General features: G+C 42.4%; 3 protein-coding genes and 1 non-coding gene across 7 annotated transcripts in view; 1 reads left to right on the forward strand and 3 right to left on the reverse strand.

Annotated features, from left to right (window-relative positions):
- The first annotated feature begins 656 nt into the window (after positions 1 to 656).
- Positions 657 to 12,453, forward strand: LOC128253815 (muscarinic acetylcholine receptor DM1). 4 transcript variants are annotated; one of them, XM_052982497.1, is made up of 5 exons: positions 657 to 1,482; positions 6,166 to 7,336; positions 7,787 to 7,970; positions 8,025 to 8,212; positions 9,854 to 12,453. In XM_052982497.1, exons 2-5 carry the CDS (start codon positions 6,375 to 6,377, stop codon positions 10,986 to 10,988), a joined length of 2,469 nt encoding a protein of 822 aa, XP_052838457.1. In that variant the 5' UTR covers positions 657 to 1,482; positions 6,166 to 6,374; the 3' UTR covers positions 10,989 to 12,453. The 4 variants fall into 4 exon arrangements, with proteins under 4 accessions (XP_052838457.1, XP_052838458.1, XP_052838455.1 ...); XM_052982498.1 differs by having other exon boundaries at positions 6,172 to 7,336; XM_052982495.1 differs by having other exon boundaries at positions 657 to 1,478.
- A 137-nt stretch (positions 12,454 to 12,590) lies between these two features.
- Positions 12,591 to 13,804, reverse strand: LOC128253825 (uncharacterized; the record flags this gene model as incomplete). Its single annotated transcript, XM_052982510.1, is given in 3 exon segments — positions 12,591 to 13,384; positions 13,387 to 13,431; positions 13,690 to 13,804. Coding segments are annotated over 3 exon segments (405 nt in total), but the record flags the coding sequence as incomplete, so codon positions are not given.
- A 1,817-nt stretch (positions 13,805 to 15,621) lies between these two features.
- The window catches only part of LOC128253821 (serum response factor homolog), a 30,702-nt gene continuing 22,139 nt past the window's right edge, over positions 15,622 to 24,184 (reverse strand). The window contains exons 3-4 of the mRNA XM_052982506.1: positions 16,361 to 16,742; positions 15,622 to 16,293 (exon numbers count right to left, since the gene is read on the reverse strand). Coding sequence (XP_052838466.1) covers positions 16,130 to 16,293; positions 16,361 to 16,742 — 546 coding nt within the window. The 3' untranslated portion in view covers positions 15,622 to 16,129. The remainder of the gene's footprint in view (positions 16,294 to 16,360; positions 16,743 to 24,184) is intronic.
- Trnan-guu (transfer RNA asparagine (anticodon GUU)) lies at positions 18,042 to 18,115 on the reverse strand. Its single transcript has one exon. It is a non-coding gene; the product is annotated as a tRNA-Asn (tRNA).

Below are 24,184 nucleotides of genomic sequence, written 5' to 3' on the forward strand. Positions count from 1 at the left end.
TTCCAGCGTTTCCACTTCACACGAACACCCTCGCAGCGCCACTCACACTAACGCGCTACACTCATTCGCCAGGAGTCCCATTGAAAAGTTGCCAGTGTTGTTGGTGTTGCTGACACACTTGGTGTTGTTGCTGTTGCTGCTGTTGTTGGTGTTGTTGGTGTTGCTGTTGCAGATGTGGCAGTCGTAGATGTGGCTGCTACAGAAGATGGCACTCGAGCAATGCCCGTGGGCCTCGTGCGGACTTGTCTTCGCCACCTGGAATCCCCCTTGCCTTCTAATGCCCCTGCCATCCCCCCACGCTCCCCTTTCAGTTGGACTGTTGCGGCGTTTTCATTCATATTCATCCATTAAGTTCCGCTGGCAGCACATTTTCGGCTGCACATACACACACACACACACACACACACACACACACACACGGAACGCACACTGGCGCATTCCATTTTTCCGTATGTCCTTTGTGCGAGGGTGTTCGTAAAAGGATGCTCGCCATGTTGCCCAACAAACACAAATTCCAGCATAAAGAAGTCGCGTACTCTCCTGCTCTCCCCCTTCCACGCTCTCTCCCGCTCGGCTGCTGCTGTTCGGCTCTGGCCTCTCTCTTCGGCTCTGTACCGTTATATACCTTGGCTAAAATTTTCAGCTTCAGTCCCGGATGAGATCTAGCAACGTGCGCTACAGCCTCTCTATTTCCGCTGGAAAAATAAACTAGAGCCATAAGGCCGAGTGAGAAACAAAACGCGTGCAAAAAGCTTCCAACTCGATTAATTGCTATCTCCGAAGCCAAGGGAATTTTTCAACAACAAGCAATAATTAAATACATAAATAATAGCTAAATAATTAAGAGTCGTGTGTGTGTGTCATGTCTCTATATGGCGAATATAAAATAAACCCGATTACAATGTTAAATGTGGAAACTTTGGGCACGCAAAGCGTTCTCCCAGCAGCGTAGACGCCGACTGAGGCAGAGCCAGCGGCAGCGACGTCGGCGTCGCAGTTCGCATTGTGTATAATAAAATTGGCGAAAGGCGAAATGAATTGAGCAGGCAGTGGATAGAAAGGAGCGAAGGAGGAGGAGGGGAGCAGGAGCAGAAGAAGAAGCAGAAGGAGAAGGAGCGGCAGGAGCAGCAGCAGGACTAGAAAGCAGAAAGCCGAAGATGTGCGCGCACAATACAAAAAATTACAAAGCATACTTTTGGGAGCGGCAAATGGCCAAAATCAACAGAAACAGAAACAGCCAAAGCAACAGCAACACCAACACCAAAGCAGCGACGCCGGCTGAGGCAGCGACTGCGCCAGCATCACTAAGTACAAAAACAAAAACAAAGTCAGAAGCAACAACGCATCAACAACAGCAAAAACAACAGCGATGTCACCATTACAACGGAGCGTTCACAAATAAGCAATAGGTTAGAGCAAGAGGGCATCAGAGAGCCTGGCGAAAGCGAGAGAGAGAGACAGGGAAATAGAGAGCGCAAGTAAGTAAGTGTCCGTGTGTGTGTGTATGCATGTGTGTGCGTTGGCTGCGCTGTCGACGTCGGCAGCGGCAGCGCTGCTTTCTCCGTTTCCAGTGCTCTCGTTTTGATTAAACTTTGTGCGAGTAGGTCGGTGGGGCGCGGCTCAACGCCCCTGACGCCCGCCCGCCCGCAACACCACCCCCTCGACCTCCAGCCCATCAGTTCGCACAACCTCACCCAAGTCTGCACAGCGAAAAAAGGCACTAAAAAGCGCCATAAAATAGACACTTTTCGGAGCAAAAACAGTTGCTCAAAGTCCTTTTAGGGGAAAGCGAATATTTTTAAAATTTTAAAAATCACCAAGAATGCTCAAGAGTGTGCATAGCGCAAAAAAAAAAAACATTTAAACAGTCATAAAATCGTTTCTTGACCAAAATTCATTAAAAATTGTAATTTTATTTTGTCACAAACAATTATCCTTGTGATTAGAGGTATTTTCAGAATAAATTAAATTAAAATTTTTCTTGATATTATATTCAAAAAAATATATATTTTAAAGATAACTTCATATGAAGTATAGTGAAATTATATCCAAAATCCTTTGGTTTTTTGAACGTAAAGCTGTTCTTGGGAAAATGAAACCGGTTTCGCCCACTTTTCTCCCTGTGTGAGCACATTTCGCATGGCAATATGCTTAGCGGACAGCCCGAGCATAAGGTGAAAGCCAGTCCAGCAATTTAATTTCCGCAAACAAGCCAGGCAAAGCAGCTCGCTCGGTCCGAGGAAAAGCAGGCAGCAGAAAACAGGCAACAGAGAGCTAACGGCTAACGGCATCCGCTTGGCATCAGCAGCCATGTGGCAAGCAATTAAACTCGCGCAAAAATTAACATAAGCCAGCAGAAAGGAGAAAAGAGCCCAAGTGAAAGACAGGGCGCTCGAAAGTATGCAAGCTAGTTGGCCTGGCCTTTCTTTCCGTTCCTTTTACTTTTCCCAAAGTGTGTGTGTGTGTGGGCTAGTGGGTGTGTGTAAATAGGCGTAAGCGTGTGTGTGTGAACGTTGACAGAGCCCGCATAAAAAGAAGCGAACCAGAACGAGCACGAGAATAACCAGTGCAAAATTAAGCCGACTGTTGATGAGCTGATCAAAAATACACCCTTTTCAGACAGTCAAAATTGGCTATAGAGGGAAATATGTAAAATATGCACAACTAGATCCTAAAGTCCACTTGATGTTATTTGTTTAAAGCCTAAAGTCCTTTTAATTTATGTCATTTCCAAAAAGTTTTCCATCAACGTTTAAAATCATAAATAATGGTTTCTGAATGTTAAATATTTCTCCAGTTTTCTGCGACAATGTTTTACGTAGAACGTTTTCCCGAATTATAAAATAACAAATTCATTTTCTTGGTAAACTTAATTTTCTTTAGAATTTACATGTGTTTTCCATTTAAAATTTACGAATGCCCTAGCTAAACAATCACTAATTTTAGCACGAGCTATTTAAGAAATGAATGTCGTTAATCAATTGTTCACTTTTTCTTTCATTTTAAGAACTGTGTCGCCCAAAGCTTCCCAACAAAACGATAATTTACAATGCAACCAATTGACTGGTGTTATTATTATTTACAATTGGCAAATTGTGCACCTAATTAAAAGCTTAATTTATAGGGTAAAGGCATAGTTGCCATGGGTGCAAAGTAAAACGTGAGCCCTCTTGATTTGATTAGCGGTTGCTTACTGTGTTTACTTCAGCGTTCCACCAGTTCGTGGCAGTGTCATAAAAATAGCCTAATAAATGGCAAAACAAATCCTCGCGGGTCGCAGGTTGCTCACGCATATGAGTGTGTGTGTGTGTGTGTTACTGTTTTTGAGACTGCTTTGTCCGTGTGCGTATGTTATATGGTTACTTGTGTATTTGCGCCCGCCGCATTTGATAATAAATCCATAAATCCTTTTTTATGGCAGCCAAAAAGCGAGGCACGGCACGGCAACAAGAAACTCAATTCGATTACTTGCCAAAGGAGCGGTCGCCTGATAAATTTGAATGTAACGTAAAGCGGACGGACGGCTGGCAGTTGGGAAATGGGAAATGGGGCAACTGATTACCAATAACTAGCTATGCCCCATAAGCTGACGTGGCCAAGTCAAAATCACGTAGCCGAGAAATAACGATGCAACTACTTTTGGTCTTGAACAAGAACACTAACCTCTCACTTTAAGGATAACCAAGTAGTATCGACTCACACGAACCACTCGACTCCTGGGATTTGTTTTTTTCATTTATTGGAAATGTTCTGCCCTCTCCATTTGTTGCCGAGAATGAGAATGAAACTGAGACTGAGAATGTTGTTGTTGTCAATACGATACGTCGGCTCAATTTATGGCGCCCCATTGGTTTTACCCATCTCCATCTGTAACGTCGACTCCACCAGTTCGTTAGCTTGTTTTGCAATTGATTTATATGTGTGTGCGTGTTTTCAATGAGATAAACAGACGGATTTTGATTGATTTATTGGTTAACGCTGCATTTAATTGGGCATCCATTGGAGTTGCCATAAATAGCCTAAAACAAGAGCAATGCAAAGCCCATGGAAATTGTACATTGATTGAGCTCGACAAAGGTCAATTGAACCATCAATGTGCACATTTCAGTTATGCCAATTTCGAGCATGTAAATGTGATGTTTCAATTGGTTTATTAATTGAAGCAATTTTCATTAAGCAGCGGATTTGACGGCGTGTAATCATGCAACCTAAATGTAGGCAATGTTTTTTGTGCAGGGACTTGAAATTTATGTAATTATGAGAATTGAGAATTACAAGTTTAGTCGGCTTTACAAACAGCTTTTTCTTTTCTCAGAATTGATTTAATTGCTAGCTTAGAACAACTCAATCTAAATAGAACAGCTGTTGGTTTCTCTTGCATTCATTTGCAGAATTGCAACAATTCAATATAATCAAAGATTAAATGGGTTTTCCAAGAAAATATTACGTATAAGTAAATTAGTTTTCTGACCCTTTTGTGGCCTGATTTGTATGAAAACGCCCTGACCAACGACAATGGCAGTGCGAACAATAACTTCGCATCCATTGAATGCGAATCAATCACGGACATCTCATTGTGGCCCGTTCATTTCACCACGTATCATTGCCTATCAATCAGGTGACAGCCATGGCGTATGCGTAACGTGACTTTTCATTTCGAGTGAAAAACTTTCCAAATCAAAGTCGCCGCGCACAATGGCTGCCAAATGAAAAAGCCCCCTCATTTCCAGACACGTATAGGCATATGGCCAATGACAACATCAATAGTTTTTGAAAAGTGTCAGAGGAAGCCGCCTGGAACATTTCCGTGCCAAAGTGTCGGGGCTCTCAGCTCGATGCTCCTTGTTCGAGCCAAGTTCTTCCTCGACTGTTGCACTGTTGCTGGCTGTTGTTATTTTGTGCGTCTTTTTTATGTCGTTTTTCTCCACTGCCACTGCCACTACCATTGTTGGCAACAGTAATAAGCGAACAAACGAACAACAAATGTTGTGGGTGTGGCTTGTGACTGGGCTGAGGCCTGCCAAGGAAACGCATTCAAGCCGTTTTCAGTTTCATTTACATTTACATTTACATTCACATTCACAGTTACATCCACGTTTTCATTTCCATTAAAACAAATCACACAGAAAATGTCATTTTGCAGATGGGACAAAGCAAGTCAGGCCCCTGGCATTGTAAATATATTACTTCGCTTTCCTTCCTACGATTCCCTGGCAAGCCCAAAGGATGATGAGATATATCAAAGGCCAGTGCCTTGGACAGTTTCTCATAAATCTCGCCATTCTGCTTTTTACGGCTCTTATCCGCTGTTCTGGGCGGATTCGTTGGCATTCGTGGAAATGTATGCAACTGACTCGTGATTGCTGCATTTCCCAACCACATGCAATTACGCTTAGTAGTTGAAGGTCTTAATGTGATTTTAGACACTAAGCTCAAGTATATTTCGGTGCTTAACCGCCCAAGTTGGCTTATCATAATTGTCGCTGCATCCGAGTGCCGCGCAGGAATTCTTCATCTTGGTAATTATTTTCACCGCAAGTTGTTCCTCTTGGCGAACGTCCTTCCTCGTCTGTAAATTTCCACATCTACTTAATTAATTTAATAATTTTCTTTGGCGCCATTTTACAGCTTGTCGTTTAGCATCTATTTGCAGTTTATTACTGTCGTTCAAAATGCTGTAAATTCGAAAAGTTACGAGACCCTTGAAAGGTTAACTATAAGGCAGTAAAGGAAAAATGTAAAGTTTTAATTTTACTTTTAGATGATAATAAAAGTACTTTTCAAAGTTTGTGTTTAAAACTTAAAAATAAAGCAATATTAGAAATGATAAGATAGGAATTTAATAATAAATTTAAATTAATTAAAAGAACCCCTTAAAAATAATAGTATAATTAACAATTAACAAAGTTTTTCATTCACCAATAAAACTCTTACCTAATTTAAATGAAAAAGTTTAAAAAAGGGTAAAAGATAGATTAGTATTAAAGTTGACAATTACTTCAGACTCTTAAACAGTCAAAATGTTGTATAGGAAGTGGAAAATCCCATTTCCATAACTTTTCCAAGGACAAGTGTCTAGAGCCATCACAGTAATTATTTCAGGGTGTTTTCCGGTCGGACCGCTCTGTAATCCCACCTAATATTCCGCTTTTTTATTGCTTGCAGGGCCAGTGGAAAAATGGCCAACGCCTTGCGTGGGTGCAGCCAAAAGGATAAGCAGCGGATGAAGGCAAACTAAACGACCAGCGAATTATAGAGGGAGAGCAAGAGAGAGCGAGAGAGTCGAAGAGAGAGAGAGAGAAAGAGCGAGAGCCAAAATATAAAGAGAATCATAATCCCTACAGCTGGAAGGCAGATAAAATCACGTATCCGCCATGGAGCCGGTGATGAGTTTGGCATTGGCCGCCCACGGACCGCCTAGCATACTGGAGCCGCTGTTTAAAACCGTAACCACGAGCACAACGACCACCACGACCACGACGACCAGCACGACGACGACGACGAGCAGTCCCGTGGCAGGATATGCGCCAGGATATGCGCCAGGCACGACCCTGCTCACGGCGATCCTGGAGAACCTCACCTCGACGGCGGCCAGCGGTCTGTACGACCCGTATGCGGGGCTGTATGGCAACCAGACGAACGGCACCATGGGCTTCGAGACGAAGGGTCCGCGCTACTCGCTGGCCTCCATGGTGGTCATGGGCTTCGTGGCGGCGATTCTGAGCACGGTGACGGTGGCGGGCAATGTCATGGTGATGATCTCCTTCAAGATCGACAAGCAGCTGCAGACGATCAGCAACTACTTCCTGTTCTCGCTGGCCATCGCGGACTTTGCCATTGGTGCGATATCGATGCCGCTGTTCGCGGTCACCACAATTCTGGGCTACTGGCCGCTGGGTCCCATTGTCTGCGACACCTGGCTGGCCCTGGACTACCTGGCCTCCAATGCCTCCGTGCTGAACCTGCTGATCATCAGCTTCGATCGGTACTTCAGCGTGACCCGACCGCTAACATATCGCGCCAAACGCACCACCAACCGGGCGGCCGTGATGATCGGCGCCGCCTGGGGCATCAGCTTGCTGCTCTGGCCGCCGTGGATCTACAGCTGGCCGTACATCGAGGGCAAGCGGACGGTGCCCAAGGACGAGTGCTACATCCAGTTCATCGAGACCAACCAGTACATCACGTTCGGCACCGCACTGGCCGCCTTCTACTTTCCGGTCACCATCATGTGCTTCCTCTACTGGCGCATCTGGCGCGAGACGAAGAAGCGGCAGAAGGACCTGCCCAACCTGCAGGCGGGCAAGAAGGACTCCAGCAAGCGCTCGAACAGCAGGTGAGTTTATGATCCTGCCAGGCTTGGGTCATCAATAAAGTAGTATCAAAGGATTGCTCACAATAAGAACTTCATGTGTCTGACTATTTAATTCTATATTTAATATATTTATATACCTAGTATTTAATTTCAATATTAAACCATCATTTTAAATAAAAAGCGTATTACATTGCATGATTTAATATAAAATGCTTCAATTAATGTTGACAATATAATTTTTAAAATAGTTCACATTTGATTTGAATAAGTTTTACGTTTACATCTAAATATGGTTTAAATTTAAATTAAATTTAAATCAAAAGGAAAATATTTAAACTGCGTATATTTTACTAAAGAGAAATCGTTTTTGAATGACTTATTCCATAGGGGATTTAATTGTTTCCTCAGAAATTATAGGCCTTAGTTTACAAGCTATTATTCATATTAACAATTGAATTATTAATTTTCTAGTGACGAGAACACGGTGGTGAACCATGCGTCCGGCGGCCTGCTGGCCTTCGGCCAAATGGGCGGCAACGACCACGACACCTGGCGACGGCCGCGCTCCGAGAGTTCGGCGGATGCGGAGAGTGTCTACATGACCAACATGGTCATCGACTCCGGATACCATGGGATGCACTCGCGCAAGTCAAGCGTAGGATACTGTAATCAAACCCATTTACCGATTACTAATCACATTGACTTGCAGATCAAAAGCACGAATACAATCAAAAAATCGTACACCTGCTTCGGCAGCATCAAGGAGTGGTGCATCGCGTGGTGGCACTCCGGTCGCGAGGACTCCGACGATTTCGCCTACGAACAGGAGGAGCCTTCTGATTTAGGGTATGCAACACCAGTAACAATTGAAACTCCTTTACAAAGCTCCGTCTCCAGGTAGTAAAAAAACAATCAAAATTCTGATCTTTAATCGTCTATATTTCGACACAATCGTAAGCCGACACCGCACCAAACTCTCACTCTCTCACCCCAAGTTCTTCCGTACGATTCGCGTTTGGAATTGCACCCAGAGCACTTTTCCGTTAAAAGCAAAAAACAAACAAACAAATCGCACCCAAATATATACATATATGTGTTTCTACTTCGATTTCCCGTCCAATGCCTGTGCACACAAACGAAAAGTGGCAGTGGTATAAAGTGTCCAACACACAATCCTTCACTGGCCATCGCGATGCACCAAAAACCCATTCGCATTCGCTTTCCCATTACAAATCCCCTCCACTCCACACACACACAAATCCATCAAAGTCGTAGCATCCAGCACTAAAATAATCCACGTAGATGGAAGGCTTTGCACCACTGCACACAGTGAGGCTTACAGTCCAAAGGAGGTGGCCATTGTGCTACCGAGTTCGTTGATTCCGATAGCTGTAATTAATTCATGAAATTGGATTTGCACAAGTGATAGTTTCAGCTTAGCTTGCAAATCTCCCATGCGGGCTAAGAGCAATTTCTGAATATGAAATTTAATGATTGCAGTTAAATGTCTGCAGAAACTGCATTAGTCGTGTTCCGATGTCAAAGGTTTTGTTTTGGCAGCCTCCGAAATCTCTAGAGATTTGAGAGCGCTTTCAAGGGTGTTGTAAAGTTATTTCTAGCAGAAAATAAACTTTCCATGTCATGAAATCATGCAATAAATAGGCTTACAAATGTTTCTTAATTCGAGAAATTCTATGCAGCTTCTGTAGGTTTATTTGACAAGCTGGACAAAAAAAGGTCTGAAAAAGTATAATATTTTAAAATATGTCTATGGAAAATCAGCTTTTAAAAATATTTTTTTGTAAATATAGTCTATATAGATTTTATTAGAACAAGTTTTACCTGTTTTGCTTATTTTTTAAATTTAATTAAATTAAAATTCATAAATAAAGCTTTTCCTTAAACATCTGTTTGAATGGCCACAATTTCGGTTCAATAAGCAAGAGTCACAATAATTATATTTTGATGTTTGCACATTCAGCCCCAAAAACTTAACAGAGCTCAATGAAAATTTTCACGCATCGTTCCCTGGGGAGTAATTAGCAAAAATAAAAAGTTGAACACATTACCTAAAATGCAATTTAAACTGCAATCCATTGCCAAGTGAATTAGCGAAAATGAGCTTTCGCGATATAGCAGCAATGTGTCACCATTTAAGACAGTCCAAAATTTATTCTTGCAATTTATAATTGAATGCCATAAAAAAGCATTTTAAAAGATATATGAGCATTTCGCTGGACTAGCCCCAATTTATTTTTGTGCCACTGGCATTTGACTAGGTAATCGATTTAAGTTGCGATTTCCGGCCACTTGTTTCCATTCCAAAACGCACTTGACCACATGAATGTATTTTGTATGTAATGTGTATGTGCCACATTTAGACGAGCATCCTGAGTTTGCCCCCAAGTTGTTTTGTTGTTTTTGCCTGTCAGTGTCTGTTTTGGAGTGGTCCAGTCCACTCTGATGTGTTTGAAAATGCGTTACCAACAGCCACCACAACATCCTTTCGCTTCTCTCTTTTTTTCGTACCACGCACAGATGCACCTCGATGAACGTGATGCGGGACAACTACTCGATGGGCGGCAGTGTGAGCGGCGTGCGTCCGCCCAGTATTCTCTTGTCGGATGTCTCGCCCACGCCGCTGCCACGCCCACCGCTCGCCTCCATTTCGCAGCTGCAGGAAATGGGTGCGGCCACGGCGAATGTGAATGCCAGTGGCAATGGCAATGGCAATGGCAATGGCGTTATTAACAACAACAACAACAACAGTAACAACCATAATGGCAATGGAACGGTAAATGGAAATGGCGGCGGTGGCGTCGGCGGAAACGGAAGTGGAATCGGAATCGGAACAGCCGGAAATGCAGCGCACCGCGACTCACGCACACTGCCCGTGATCAATCGCATTAACTCGCGTTCGGTGAGCCAGGATTCGGTGTACACGATACTCATCCGCCTGCCATCCGATGGGGCATCCAGCAATGCGGCAAATGGCGGGGGCGGGGGTGGTGTAGCACCTGCTGCCGCAACCTTGAGCCTGCAAGGCGACTGTGCCCCCTCCATCAAGATGATACACGAGGATGGGCCCACAACGGCGACTGCGGTGAATGCCACAGCAGGGGCATCTGGAGCAGCAGCAGCAGCAGCAGCAGTAGCACCTTCAGTCGCCACCCGACGACCTTTGCCCTCGCGCGACTCCGAGTTCAGTCTGCCACTCGGCCGCAGGATGTCCCATGCCCAGCACGATGCCCGGCTGCTCAACGCCAAGGTCATACCCAAGCAGCTGGGCAAAGGGGGCGTGCCAGTGGGCGGGGCGGCCGGGGCGCACGCCCTCATGAACGCCCGCAATGCGGCCAAGAAGAAAAAGAAATCACAGGAGAAGCGGCAAGAGTCGAAGGCGGCCAAAACGTTGTCGGCCATCCTGCTGAGCTTCATCATCACATGGACACCGTACAACATCCTGGTGCTGATCAAGCCGCTGACCACCTGCTCCGACTGCATACCCACGGAGCTGTGGGACTTCTTCTACGCCCTCTGCTACATCAACTCGACGATCAATCCCATGTGCTATGCCCTCTGCAATGCCACCTTCCGCCGCACCTACGTGCGCATCCTCACCTGCAAGTGGCACACCCGCAATCGCGAGGGCATGGTGCGCGGCGTCTACAACTAGACTAGTACACATATTTGTATCTATGTATTTACATTTAATCACCCACTCCAATCTGATCTGGCCAGAGTACCGGTTTAACTACTAGTAGTTGCAATAAGTGTTGTGTGCTAACATTTTTTGGGCGGCAGTAAAACCAAAACTAGGCTTAGTGATTACCCATATTGACAAGCAGTACTGATTTTTTGATGTCTAGCCCCCGACTATATACACGCATTACCATTCGCGGAGGGGTTGCCTTTTCATTGTTTGCCAGAACTGAGGTTTTCGATGGTTTCACAAGTTAAATTAGCAGTTAAATTATGCAAGAGAATTGCCATCAGCTAAATCTCTTGATCTCAAGTTCAACCTACTGCTTCCAAACATGCCAAAGATCTCATTTAGGTATCTTTAGATTTAATTCCCCAGGCAACCCTCTCCCAGCACCTATCCATCAAAGTGTAAATCACCAACCAATGATCATGATGAATCATGAAACCGAAAAGCGAGAGATTCCAATTTGTTAGGCGTTTACGTACTGTTAGGTAGGCACATGCTCGATGCAAAAAGAATTTAATAAAAAATATAGTGGATTACGATTTGCAATTCATACACATACACATATATATAAGGATATATTATATTATATTATATATTTATTATTATATACATGGCAAATGAGTTTAGCTTAAGTTGTTGGCGAGGGGCAGAGAGGCGAAAACCCAAAAAGCTTTAAAACAAGTTCAAAGTAGGAAGGATTAAGTTCTGGTTGCAACTTGGCCAACCAGTGGCAAATATGTTATATGTTATGTTCTCGTTCCGATTTTCGTTGTGTAGGTTGCGGAGGGGATATGATATGTATTTAATCGTAGGGGGAATATTGTGATTGTACTGCTCGTTTTCGATAGTTTGAATCGGTTTTTTTTTTGTGTACAATACATGTGTGTAGAAACCAAAAAAAAAAGCGTCAAATCAATTTGTAGACACATACCTGCTAAAATATCTGAATATGTATGTATAAAATTACGATTATTTGTATGTATTAAGAACGCAACCCACCATGGTTCAACAACTAAGAACAAACCTTTTGTAAATGACGAAAAAAAAAACCAAGAGTAAACCACAGTAACGCAAGCAATATGTTTGGGAAATGTGTCGAAGAGATGGCCCAGTTGAGGAGGGATCAGGCGATCAGGTGATCAGGTGATCAGGAGTACGGATTCGGGGCGGGGAACTGGGGGGCCGGAACTGGGACGGAATAGTATTTAAATATATAACCCACTAGGTTGTGCTGAACGTGGCCAATCCATCGACTGGCGGACCATCTCTTTGGACAACAGCCTCGAATCGTACCACAAACTCATAGCTGTTAAACCATAAATGCTTCTTCGAAGTGCACCAATTCCAGTAACTAAACTAAACGTAAACCGCAAGCATATTTAAAGCATATGAGAGAGTAAAATACATACAGTGTAAGCCAAAAAAAAAATGAAAACGACATCCAGGTACTACGATATATTCGATGCGATCGGGGGAGCGAACATTTTTAATGAGTGTGTAGGTAACGTAACCAATTGAAATATTAACAAATTGTTGGCCCCCGTTTCTCTGAGTGTGGCGGGGCAGGGCGGGGGCCTAGACGCGAAATCAAGCCGAAATCAAAGCGACATTTGTAGTGTCTGTGACACAATACGCATATTTATACCTAAACGATACGATACGATATATACAAGTACATATATATATATAGGAATCCGACGTTTAATATGAAGAAGTCAAGAGCAACAAGAGCAAGTAAACCAACCAAACCAACAAACCCAAAAGACATGATTTACAACCACGCACACACATCCTAATGAAGCATATAGTACAGCGATACTGCAAACAATATATATCCGACTAAGGCCAATCCAAAGAGTAATACCAACATATAGCCTTTAGACGTACATATATAATCTCGGACACTCGATTACAAATAGATCACGTTTTTTGACTACCAGCGAAAAGGTTTGACATATAGCATTACGGATGAAGAACAGATGGACAGCATTTTGATGATGAGAGCAGATTTAATTGCATACAATCTAATTGTTTGGAAATATACTACGATATATAGTAATACATATATAATTTAAAGCTAACAATAAAAAATGTGAATGAAAGAGAAGCAGAGTTTTAGTCGGGGTTTTCGGGATTTTCTTGTTCATCTTCAGGATTTTCCTCTGGAGACCTCATCAGCATTTGGGCATTCTTCTGTATGATCTCCAGTTTCTGCTGCATCAGCTCCTGACGCCTTTGCTCGGCTCTTTGCTGCTTGTCCTCCAGTTCCTCCAAAGTGAGTGGCTGCGAACTGGCCGCCTCCTGCATCATCTGCTGAATCCTCTTCGGCGGCTGACGCAGTGTCTCATTTAGCGGCATCTCGGATTTTCTTCGCTATCCAATGGAATGGTGAAGGCCTCCGAGGCAGCTAAAAAACGGGTTTCGGCAAGCTTAAAAATTTCCATTAAATCGTTTAAGGGGTTATATGCAGTTTGATTAAAAAAAAATATATTTTTCTTTTATTTTCTTAGTGTACCTATATTTAAGCATACACACAGAAAGTTCCATCGAAGGTTTTTCCCACCGACAAATATTTGTTTCATAAACAATTTAAAAATTTAAAATTGTAAAATTGTTTTTTTGTCGGCTTCTAGCTGTGTATAACCCCTTAGTAGCCCAAACTCACGGTACTCCTTCTTGCTGGCCATTTTAGTTGTAGTTGACTTGGCTGATTTTCGGTCGTCTGCGGTGGCGTCTACGGACTTGGAACTGGAGCAGCCCATGCTATGCAACCATTCAGGCGCAAGGCATTACGGCTAAGACTTCCGTTTTAGTGCTACCTTCACCGTTGCGGTTTCCGTTTCCGTTTTGCTGGCAGATGGCTAAAAACGATGCTGATGTGATTTCCTGCTGCACTGGCTTGGTTACAGCCAACATTCAATTTCCGCCGCCGTTCAGCTCATTAGACTACGGCCGACTGCAGCTGGGGCCACATTTAATGGCTCATTAGTATTGATTTTCTTGGGATATTCCGTAGGTAACCGTAGGATACTCCAGGACACTCTAGGACACGGCCGTTTGTCTGGCCAACACGGTGGCAACTGACTGGAGAAAAATGCAAGTGCAAAGTTTTCCGCGCGCGTGACCATTATTAATAATCGTACGACTGGCCAGGACAGCAGAACGGAACGCAGCAGGATCAATATTCACATGAGCCTTGCGTGGGTGCGGTTAATAATGAAGCAACGTTAGCCAGGACAAACACGGACAGACAGAGGGACACGGTCTAGCCCACAGAATGTCAATCAACCCGCTGTTGGCCATAATCAACGCTAATTGCGGTTTCATTCGCAAGCACCACCGTCGATATCCGAGTTTAGTGACCCACTCAACTTTGACCGGGGCCAAACGTGTGTGGGATGGCTTAGTCTTTGCGTTTGATTTCTGTCTCCGCCGTCGACACTTGGCCATAAATGCCCACATGGCCCAAACAACCAACAACCAACGGCTTCCGGCCGAAGACCAAGTCCAAGTCGAAAGAGCGAAACCCACGGAAACCGCGGCGCGTGCCAATCCACCGCCCAGGTCGTCCGCACTTAACCACCGCACAGTGGCCACATTTGACATGGTTTTTAGCCAAAATTATAATTATTTTTTAATACGATTTACGGCATAAATAGTTTATTTATTGGAACTTAGGATTTAAACGTTATTTAGTAAATGTGTATAAACCTATTTGGGTTTTAACAATGGAAATTTGAAGTATTTTTTAAGTTGTTAAATCTTTAATTGACCTTTGTTTTGTTATCTACAATTACATTTATCATTAATTTAATTTCTTCACAGCTTTCTATACAAATCTTTCTTAATATTCAAACATCTTCGAACCTTCTTGACCTGTTATTATTTGTAATGAAGAAACCAAGCTGCTTTAACAAGAAAACATTCCTTAGGTCACAAGTTTGGTTTTAAATTTTGTAAAATAATAAAAATGCTCCATTGTGCCTTGGGCTGGCAAGTGGCAACCATTAGTATGTGCCACACGTTGCGCCTTTTGTGGCCTTTTGTGGGTCTCCTGTATGCAAAGTGCCTGCGCCGAAGCGGAAGTACTCGTCCCTCGCTCATCCCTCTGCCCGCAAAAAGATCAATGGGAAGACGAAGACGAGGGCCTCCTTAGCCCCAATCGAGGGCCATAAGCGGTAACAGGTGCTAGACGGCGAGCGAGTACGTCCGTCCGTCCAACTACCTGCGCCAGTAAGTAATGAGCGACGTTTAATTAGGTTAAGTGTCAATAAGATTATGTCGTCAATCAATCAACTGCACAATACCCACCACGGACACATCCATCAAGCGGCTAAATACCAAACGGCAATTGTCCGTCGCTCTTTTTGTGAGTGTGCTTAATCCAAGCACTCTCATAGATACAGATACACACTATATATAGTAAAGTAGTATATACCCGCCAGTGAATGTCCATAATTATTGGGGTGGGGAATTCATTTGGGGCGTTGTCTTTCGCTAGATTAAACCATAAATTACTTTGCAATCTGCACAAGCCGTTAAAATTATAAGGATAATCGTCTACTATTTCTATATAAATAAAACACACACAGCACGATTTGATTTTATGCAAAAAAAGTGGTTTATATGTATTTATGTATTGTATAATAAAACAATATAAACTAGTAACAAAGCAACATGATCTCTGCGATTTAGGAACATCCATATCATCCTTGTTTTCCATTTCTCATTTCATCATCGATCATTAATCATCTCGATATCAGTGTAATGCCTTTACGATGCATAACTTGCAAAACTTTTAAAACTTACGTATGTAGATATGCCGCTGGCATCTTGGGTGCCAGATCAGGGTTCTTTTCTTTTCTTTTCCTTTCTTTTTTTCACATCTTCTTGTATAGGTATAAAAATAGTATATATACGATATAGTAGATATAGTATGACTTAGACTTAACCGGCGATCGTCTACGAAAACTTTGGATAGACTTTAAGAGGGTAGTGGTTGTGTGATGGTAATCTCCTGCTGATGATTTTCTTTTCAGATGTTTTGGGCAAGTGTGGATAAACGCAGTTCTCAATATGGGATAAGCAGTGGGCGTGGCAGGGGGCTAATCGTATTCCTGTTTGATGGTCAAGGGTTTCTCGGCACTGGGATCGCTTTTCGATGCGCTGCCTCCTCCTGAAGCCGATCCTCCTGAGGCCTGTAACTTGTTGCTCTTGATGAGGTTGGCCGCCGTGGAACTGAGTGGTATGGTTACATACTGATTGCCATCTGTTTGGGGAGATAAAGGTTTATCAATTGTCATCAATTTTGTTAAACAGATCTTGGAGTTTGTTACCCTCTTCAGCGTGGAGCTGCAAGTGTCCGGTTTGTATGAGTTGCCTCAGCATTTTCTGCGGTATGTTGGCAAATGAGGCAGCTGGGTAGACATACTTGCTGTCCGCCGGGGCCGCTCCTCCGCCCCCTCCTCCTCCTCCTCCTCCACCTGCTGTGGAGGTCGAGGGTCCGGTGTTCTCAGTCTGATAGTTCAATGCTGGCATGGCCTTGCAGCCAGAAGTTGACGAAGATGAGGCCGCCGCTGAAGATGTGGCTGGAGGAGCTGATACCTCTGTTTTGCTGGCCGTCAACTTGGCGGCCACCACCTCGGCAGCCTCCACTGGCATCTCCACATCCGACGAATCATCCGATTCGTTGCCCGACGAAGTGGGTGATCGGTCATCCTGCAAGGAAAGAAGCCACAGAGACACTCGATTAGCGGTGGTAGACAAACAGTCTGGTCTGTTGATCTTAAGGCTAAGCCTGGTTTGAGATGATTGGGAATGGATTGGAAGATCTTCGCTTTGCTCTGTGGCCTGTTCTATATGCCAGCCAAGTGCAGGGAGCAAAGAGACAAGACGAGACGAGATAACAAAAAGAAAAAAAAAATCCAATATGTTTGAACCAAATATGGCGCGAAATTGCGTATAAGTGCTGGCCAGGCTGTTCGCCGGCACGCATCTCAATGAGCTGGCGTTGCCTTAAATGTGCACACGCGTTAAAGAATTTAGAATATTGATTTCTGACTCTCCGGCGATCGGGGAGCGACGTGATCGGTGCGGGGCCATCATTGTCGTCGTCGCACCGCATCGCATCGCATCGCATCGAATCGCCTTGGATGGTATCGCAAGCGTCATTTTAATTTTGATTAGTGCCGTCCCTCGGAGACGGCATACAAAAAAATAAATCAAAATAATTGCAAACTGTAACAATGCGATCGCCATTTTGTGCGAGGGAGATCGCAAATTGCATTGCGCATACGCCGCGTGCCCCTGCCACATCAGCGGACTTCCAATGAAATTGTAGCAGCAGCTACAGCAGCAACCACAGCAGCAGCGGCAACAGCGGCAACAGCGGCAACAGCGGCAGCATTTCGCGAAAGGCAAAATCGCATTGTTGCCGCTAAGCTGACTAAAATGGGCGTCGTCATCGTTGTCGTCGTGGCAGTCAAGCGACTTGGCCAGTGGATCAGGCGACCGCCTTTTGAGTGACAGCACCAAGACATTTTAATTAGCAAAACCAACGACGACAAACTGTCTCCAAGTTGCCATGATATACTTGGCCACGGCAACACCAACATGTGCATGTGCAACTGTTGTTACGCTTGCGGTTTTCAGTTGCAGCAGAAGATGCGAAAAAAGAGGGGCAAAAACAACTAGAAGGCAGCTGAAAGTGGAGCTGCTCGTGTAAAGGTTACATTGTGCCCAAGCTTGCATTTTATAGGGCCTTAAATAAACCTACACTGGCTTACAGCACATTTTTATCTATCAATAATAATCAAATTAAATGTTTATCTAATCTATTCTTTCATAACGACATTTAATTTACAGACCTCCCAAAGCGTTTGCAATTTCACTTCAGTAATTGAACAATTAAAATTCGCCACACAAGAGTAATAAATATAAGTTTTATTAACAAAAAGCACTAAGGAAGCAATTTGATAGTAAATAAAAAAAAGAAAAAATAAAATAAAAAAGTTGTGCCGCCCCCGGGTGGACTCGAACCACCAACCTTTCGGTTAACAGCCGAACGCGCTAACCAATTGCGCCACGGAGGCTCTTGGAACTCGCTAAGAAATAACACCCTCAGGTATTTCCACTGACATCATCTTAGGGGTTGATTCCATTATTATGTGATTAAATCATTTCGCGCATTTTCTTTGTGCCTCTGCTTTATGTAATCATGATCTTATTACGAAATGTTATAATATACATTCTTGAGCAGTTTAAGGTAAATATAATACGAAATTATATGAATTTTTCATTGTGCCACAAATGACAAAGAAAAAATGTAATGCATTTGTTGACGACGTGCCAAGAAATTCAAGCTATAAATATTTATATATTAAAATCATTAAATGTTCTAATTTGATTATCAAAGGTTTTGATTTACATAATGCTGGCAATAATAATTCATTGTTGACTTTATCTTTCTCTAACTTGCCAGGAAATTATATATATATATATAATGAAATATTACATTTAATGTTTCTACCTATCATTGGCAAGGAAATTAATTTCTAAATAAAGTTGTTTGTCCTAGCACATAAGGTGCCTGTCACTTTATTAAATTTTATTTAGTGTCTCAGATGGTATTCCAAATGAAGAGCCTTGCAATTTCAATTTGCCCTGCATCAATATTGAATTAAGTTCCCAGCAATGGATGCAGGACGACAGGATGAGTTTGTCAGCGAATCGAACAGTTTCATCGATGGCTTCTACTGCTGATTCTGATTCTGATTCAACTGCTGCTGCTGCTGCTGCTGCTGTTGATGCCAACTGCAACTTGCCAAATTGATAGTCGTGTGTCGTGCGCAAATGCCGAGCGTGTCTCATTAAATGACAATTAGAGTTTGAGCCTGGCTAAAAGCAAGGCAAAAACTACAATCGGAGCGGAGAGACTCTTGGCAATTGGCTGGATGGAATGCCAACTGGCCGGGCCAATGGCATGCAATTTATATAAAAATAATGCCTGGCCCGGCCTGGCTTGGCCTGGCATTGTCTGGCCGATCTGGCCTCGCCAGTGGTGGATTCGAAGTTCGAACTTCGGGGTTTGGAGGCTTGGAGCCTGCGACAAATGCAATTATATAGAAATTTGTCTTGCTGTGATATGTGCGGCATGTTGTTGTTGTTGTTGCTTGCTTTGTTGTTGTTGTTGTTGCTGCTGTGTGGCCATCGGTAGCTCCAAAAATAGTCAGTTTGGGAAAGGCTAATAATAAATGTTGGCAATAGTCAGTCAGCGAGTCGTCAAAGCATTGAATGAATGAATTTTCAAATTGGCTAACTGACATTCACAACCAAGGTGGCATTTTATTTGCCCCAAAAGTGAATGCGAGTGCGAGTCAATTCGGTGGCCGCTGCTGCTGTTGCAGTTGCAGTTGCAAACAGCAGTAGTTGCAACCACCACTGCACCACCAGCGCTCGTGTGGTGTCGTGTGACCTACACCACCGCCAACTGACTCAGTGATTGACGGATGGCACATTTGCCAATTGATTAGTTGTTTTTACCAAAATGGTTGCTGCCACAACAAAAGGCGACAACTTTGTGGCAGTCAGCACCCGCTTCAATCGCTTGAAGGCTTACAAAAACAAAAGCCAAAAGGCAGGGGGGCTGGGGGCAGAAAGACAGAAGGACCAGTGTTAGCCCATTCTCAGTTTAGCTGGCTGAGATCGTTCAGCATTTGGCCAATAAACATTTGCATTTTGCATGTTGTTCTCTGTTGTTGTTGCTACTGTTTCTGTTGTTGTTTCTGTGGCGGCTGCTACCGTTGATGCCGTGTACATCTACCGACACTGATAACTTTAAGCCGAAAACAAAGGAATAGCCAAATGTGCTCTCGACTGAAGCCAGCGGGCTCCATTGATGCTGGCGCTTTCAATGAAAACATAAAAATAAAAATGCAAATTAAGCCTGGCAAACGAAAGCACTTAAATCTAACGCACAATTGCCCAGGGAACAAGCCAAAGGATAACAGTGGCGCAAAAGGGTAAGAATATAAGATGAAATGGGTTTGGTGTGTGGGAAAAAAATTGTTTTTATGGCACATACACAATTTTTAACACAATAAAAGAGTTTCTAGACTCCATAAGAAATGTAAACATGATTTTTAAACCTCGGTAGAAATGCTTTTTGTTTAAAATTTTTGACTTTAGAAAGGGCTTGTTGAATACGTTATCTTTTTACAAATTGATATTGATTATTCCTTTAGCTTAGTAATTTAACGCAGAGTATTTACATTTAAAATTCAATATGATAGAGGATTTTGTTCTTGTTCTTGTAGTTATAACTATAACTACAGCAAGACAATCAAAAATTTAAACAAGGCACTCATTTCATACTTTGCTTCTTAAGAATTAAATAATATTAACAGGTTTCCGGTAAGTAGTTTCTTTTTTACACTTTACATTTGAGTTCCACTATTAAGCAGTTTTAAAATAAAAATTATTTTAAGTACCTTAACCACTGTTCCTCAATTTTGTAGGAGGAATCACACAATCACTACCACAGGACAGCGGCAAACATTCTGAACAGGAAACGTTGAGGCAAATGTTATGGGATGGCAATGGCGATGGCGATGACTCTGGCTGGCTAAGCAAAATGGGGCGGCTTGGCTTGTGAAACCAAAAGCCGAAAACTAAGGCCCAACTCAGTTGACACGAAGCGGCAACAAGCGAACAACCAACAGCCAACGGACAACAACCAGCAGCCAACAACCACATCAGCAAAAGCAGAAGAAGCGACAACACTGCGTAGACATTTGCCAGCTAAACTGGGAGTTTGGCCATTTGGTCTGGTCTTCACAATTGTCGTCGCATCCGGGCCAGGCCACAATATGGAGTTTTAAAGCGTTTATATCCGCAAAGCGAGGCAGATCAGAGCAAAGCAAAGCAAAGCTTTCTTGCCGGCTTTCTGTTTTTGGGCAAATCACAGTTTTGTGTCTTTTTCTTCTGTGCTGCGGGTTGCGGTTACACGGATTCACGCGCTAAAGAAAGCGGCCAGCAGGAAGTAGAGAGTTGAGTCGATTCGTCGTGAGTCTGTCTCAATCGAGCAGCCACAGCCGAGTAATCGACCGGAGGGTTCAAATTCATTAGTTCAGACCATTGAAACGGAGCCTCGAGTCAGTTATGATGGGAATTAGCATCTATTTAAATGTCTGCGCCGCATTAAGATGCCACGATTGGCCGGGAGAGTACGAAAAACGAGCTTATTGTTTTCAGTTACCAATTATTTGGCCAAATTGCGAGGGGTAACCTGCTGCTAGTGCACTGCCGAAAATTAAATACATTAAAATATGTTAAATTGTATTGCAGAAAATAAGTAGCTTTCGATTCAAATTTCATTCAAGTAATTTCAGTAGAAAAAAAATGTAATTGTTTTCTTTTTATTTGCCAATAAGGTTCTGCAAAATTTGACAGGTATCCACAGCACATAAATAAAACCAAATGTTTTAAAGCTACTAAATTTTTTAAAGTCTTTTTTCAACTTGATTGATTACCATAAAAACTTTAAATCTAAACAAAATTGGCTAATTATTGCTTTGAAATTAACAAGGTTGAATATATTTTTATTGAAAACAAAAATTGGGAAAGACAATTTTGAAGTTATGAATCCAAGTTAAATTGGATTTCAGCTTCGTATCTGCTTTTTAAGATCATTATGTCTTTGAAGAAGAGTACAGCATTTTTGGTGATATATATACATGTCCTACTATTATTTTCCCGCAGTGTGGCAGCCAAAACGATTGTCCTCAGGCCTAATTATGCGTGCGCCGACAGGCGAACAAGAGGCAACAGGACAACAGGCCGCAGATGAAACGCCACCGATTAGCCTGTGCCGCTCCCTCTGCCCCCCTCTTCCTGTTCCACATCCTTAGCCGCTGGAGGGGAGCTCCTTGCCACCGATTGCCGCAATTTATGATGGGCACTAACAACCACAAAACTAGCCAAACAAATGAAATGGAGTCAGACACAAACCGGCGGGCAAACAAACAGTTGAATGGAAATTGCAATTATACGAATACAAGATCTCAACTCGGCGTATGTTAAGTGAGTCGAAGGACTGGTGGGGTTGACTACTCATGTGGGTGCCCAGACAAACTGAGTTCGATGTTTGGCTAGATTTAGCCAAGCCAAAGAAGGTCCCTAGCTGAGCAAACAATCTGGAGCCACTGACAGCGATTAAACTCTATAAAAAAGTCAATTGTATGCTGGCTACAGATGCTTAGATTAAGTGGAATTACAAATTTTTATCAAATAAGTCATTTTAATTGAACAATTAAAATATGACAGAAAAAAAATACTGATAGAAAAATAAATATGCGATAAATTTTGTGTTTTATGATTGTCATTTAAAATATTGCTCAAATATGTTCTTAAACCGAATGTTGGGACTGAAAATTTTCTTCCCAAAGATGGCCTTAATATTGATAGGAAATTGAAAATAGCTAAATTTTATATTAAAGAGAAATTGGTACGATTAATATTTATAACTAATGTTTTAAACATTTTTAAGTACTTGCAATTATAGAAAGGCTTTTGAGTTATTTGAGTTAATAAAACCAAGTCTTGCATAGAACGATCTTAAAAAACATTTTTTAATGTTGAAAGCCAATCACAGAGACATTACCAAGCTGACAAAATGGGTATATCTGTGCTAATTTAATTCAAACTATAAATCTAATTCAGTTCGATCATAAAAAGGCCAGTATTTTTCAAACTGCCAAACTGCAAAACTGCAAAACTAATTGAAAAATCAGTTTCAGCACTTTGAACAGCGCCTTCATCATTAGTCAAAGACCAAGTCGAGAATTCTTTGGATTTCATTAAATTGTGTCATTTTACAAAAATGAACAAAAGCAAAAGCGTGCCCACGCCCACAAGCGAAAGAAAAAATATTCAATCGCTGATTTCATATTTTTTTGCGCGCCAAACTGGTTACACCCAACAAATTGTTGGAGAACGGAACGAAGATATCTGTATATATACCATATGATTGAATAAATTTCAATAAATACATGCAGAGATACGTCATTTTGTAGCAGGTTGGTGTAAATTGAATTTTCATGCCCCAAGCAAAGCAACCGGGGACCACTCACACTCATTTGTTTGCTTATTTGTCCCCACGCAGCCAATGTATATAAAGCCCGGCCCAAAATGGAATTGCTGAGCAAGTCAAAAGCGGGTCTATAAAATCTAATACGCACACGAGCATCGAGCAAACTGCAAGTCCCGCCCACAGATCGTCGCTATATGGAGGACCATAGTATATAAAATATAAGTGCCTAATAAAACCCGAGAGAGTGCGGCTTAAGAGAACCGCTTTGAAGAGTGTGGATCGGTGGTGGTGCAAGCGGATCGGTTGTATATATATTTTGTTATAGCTTCCCTGTCGCACTAGTCGCCTCAACTGCCGATCGCACTCTTAAGTCTCCGCAAACGGGTTTCTTCTCAGGTTTCTCCAGCGGGACTCAAGAGTTGCGACCGCTGGGGCTACGTTTTCAGTCTGTGAGCTACTGCGTGACCTGCACGACGATCGAGGAGCGATCTTCAGCTTTTTTGCCTCGATGGTTGCGATGGAAAGACGTGAAAAGTGTGATTAATCAAAAAGAACTGGGAAAGTGTGTGTATTAACATTAATTAAATCGAGAACATTGAAAGATGGTGACTTGAATACTAGAGACTTGATCGCACAGTGATCATGACTGCTGGCAAAGAGATAAAGAAGATCGGTGTTAAATTAACACTCGCTTAAATATAGGTAAGTCTAAAATTACTCTAAATTGTGAAGTAAAAGAAAACACAGAAGTTCCTTAAGGATAGATCTTGAAATCAGTGAAATAATCATATAGAGGAGTACTTTTTACTTAAATTTTTTAAATAAAAAGAGATTCAAGAATAAGTACCTTAATAGATTTTAGATTCATTAAAATAATCATATAATAGAGTACTAATGAGGAGTATAATAATTATAACGAGCCGCAGATTAACAAATTTTAAATTACAGTTTTAAAATAATCTTTGAGTTTTATTCGTAGCTAAATAGATATAAAGATAGTTTTAAAATCAGTGATATAATCATATAATGCTTATAAATATAGCTAGGGTTTTAATAATAATATTCAGCAGAT

Source organism: Drosophila gunungcola (assembly GCF_025200985.1).
Source record: "Drosophila gunungcola strain Sukarami chromosome 2R unlocalized genomic scaffold, Dgunungcola_SK_2 000004F, whole genome shotgun sequence".
NCBI classification, from domain to species: Eukaryota; Metazoa; Arthropoda; class Insecta; order Diptera; family Drosophilidae; genus Drosophila; species Drosophila gunungcola.

Excerpts from the sequence above, each read along its gene's own strand:
- LOC128253815 (XM_052982497.1), top strand. The coding sequence starts at position 6,375 with ATGGAGCCGGTGATGAGTTTGGCATTGGCCGCCCACGGACCGCCTAGC. Across the intron at positions 7,971-8,024 it reads TGCACTCGCGCAAGTCAAGC|ATCAAAAGCACGAATACAAT; the intron begins GTAGGATACTGT and ends ATTGACTTGCAG. Across the intron at positions 8,213-9,853 it reads TTACAAAGCTCCGTCTCCAG|ATGCACCTCGATGAACGTGA; the intron begins GTAGTAAAAAAA and ends TACCACGCACAG.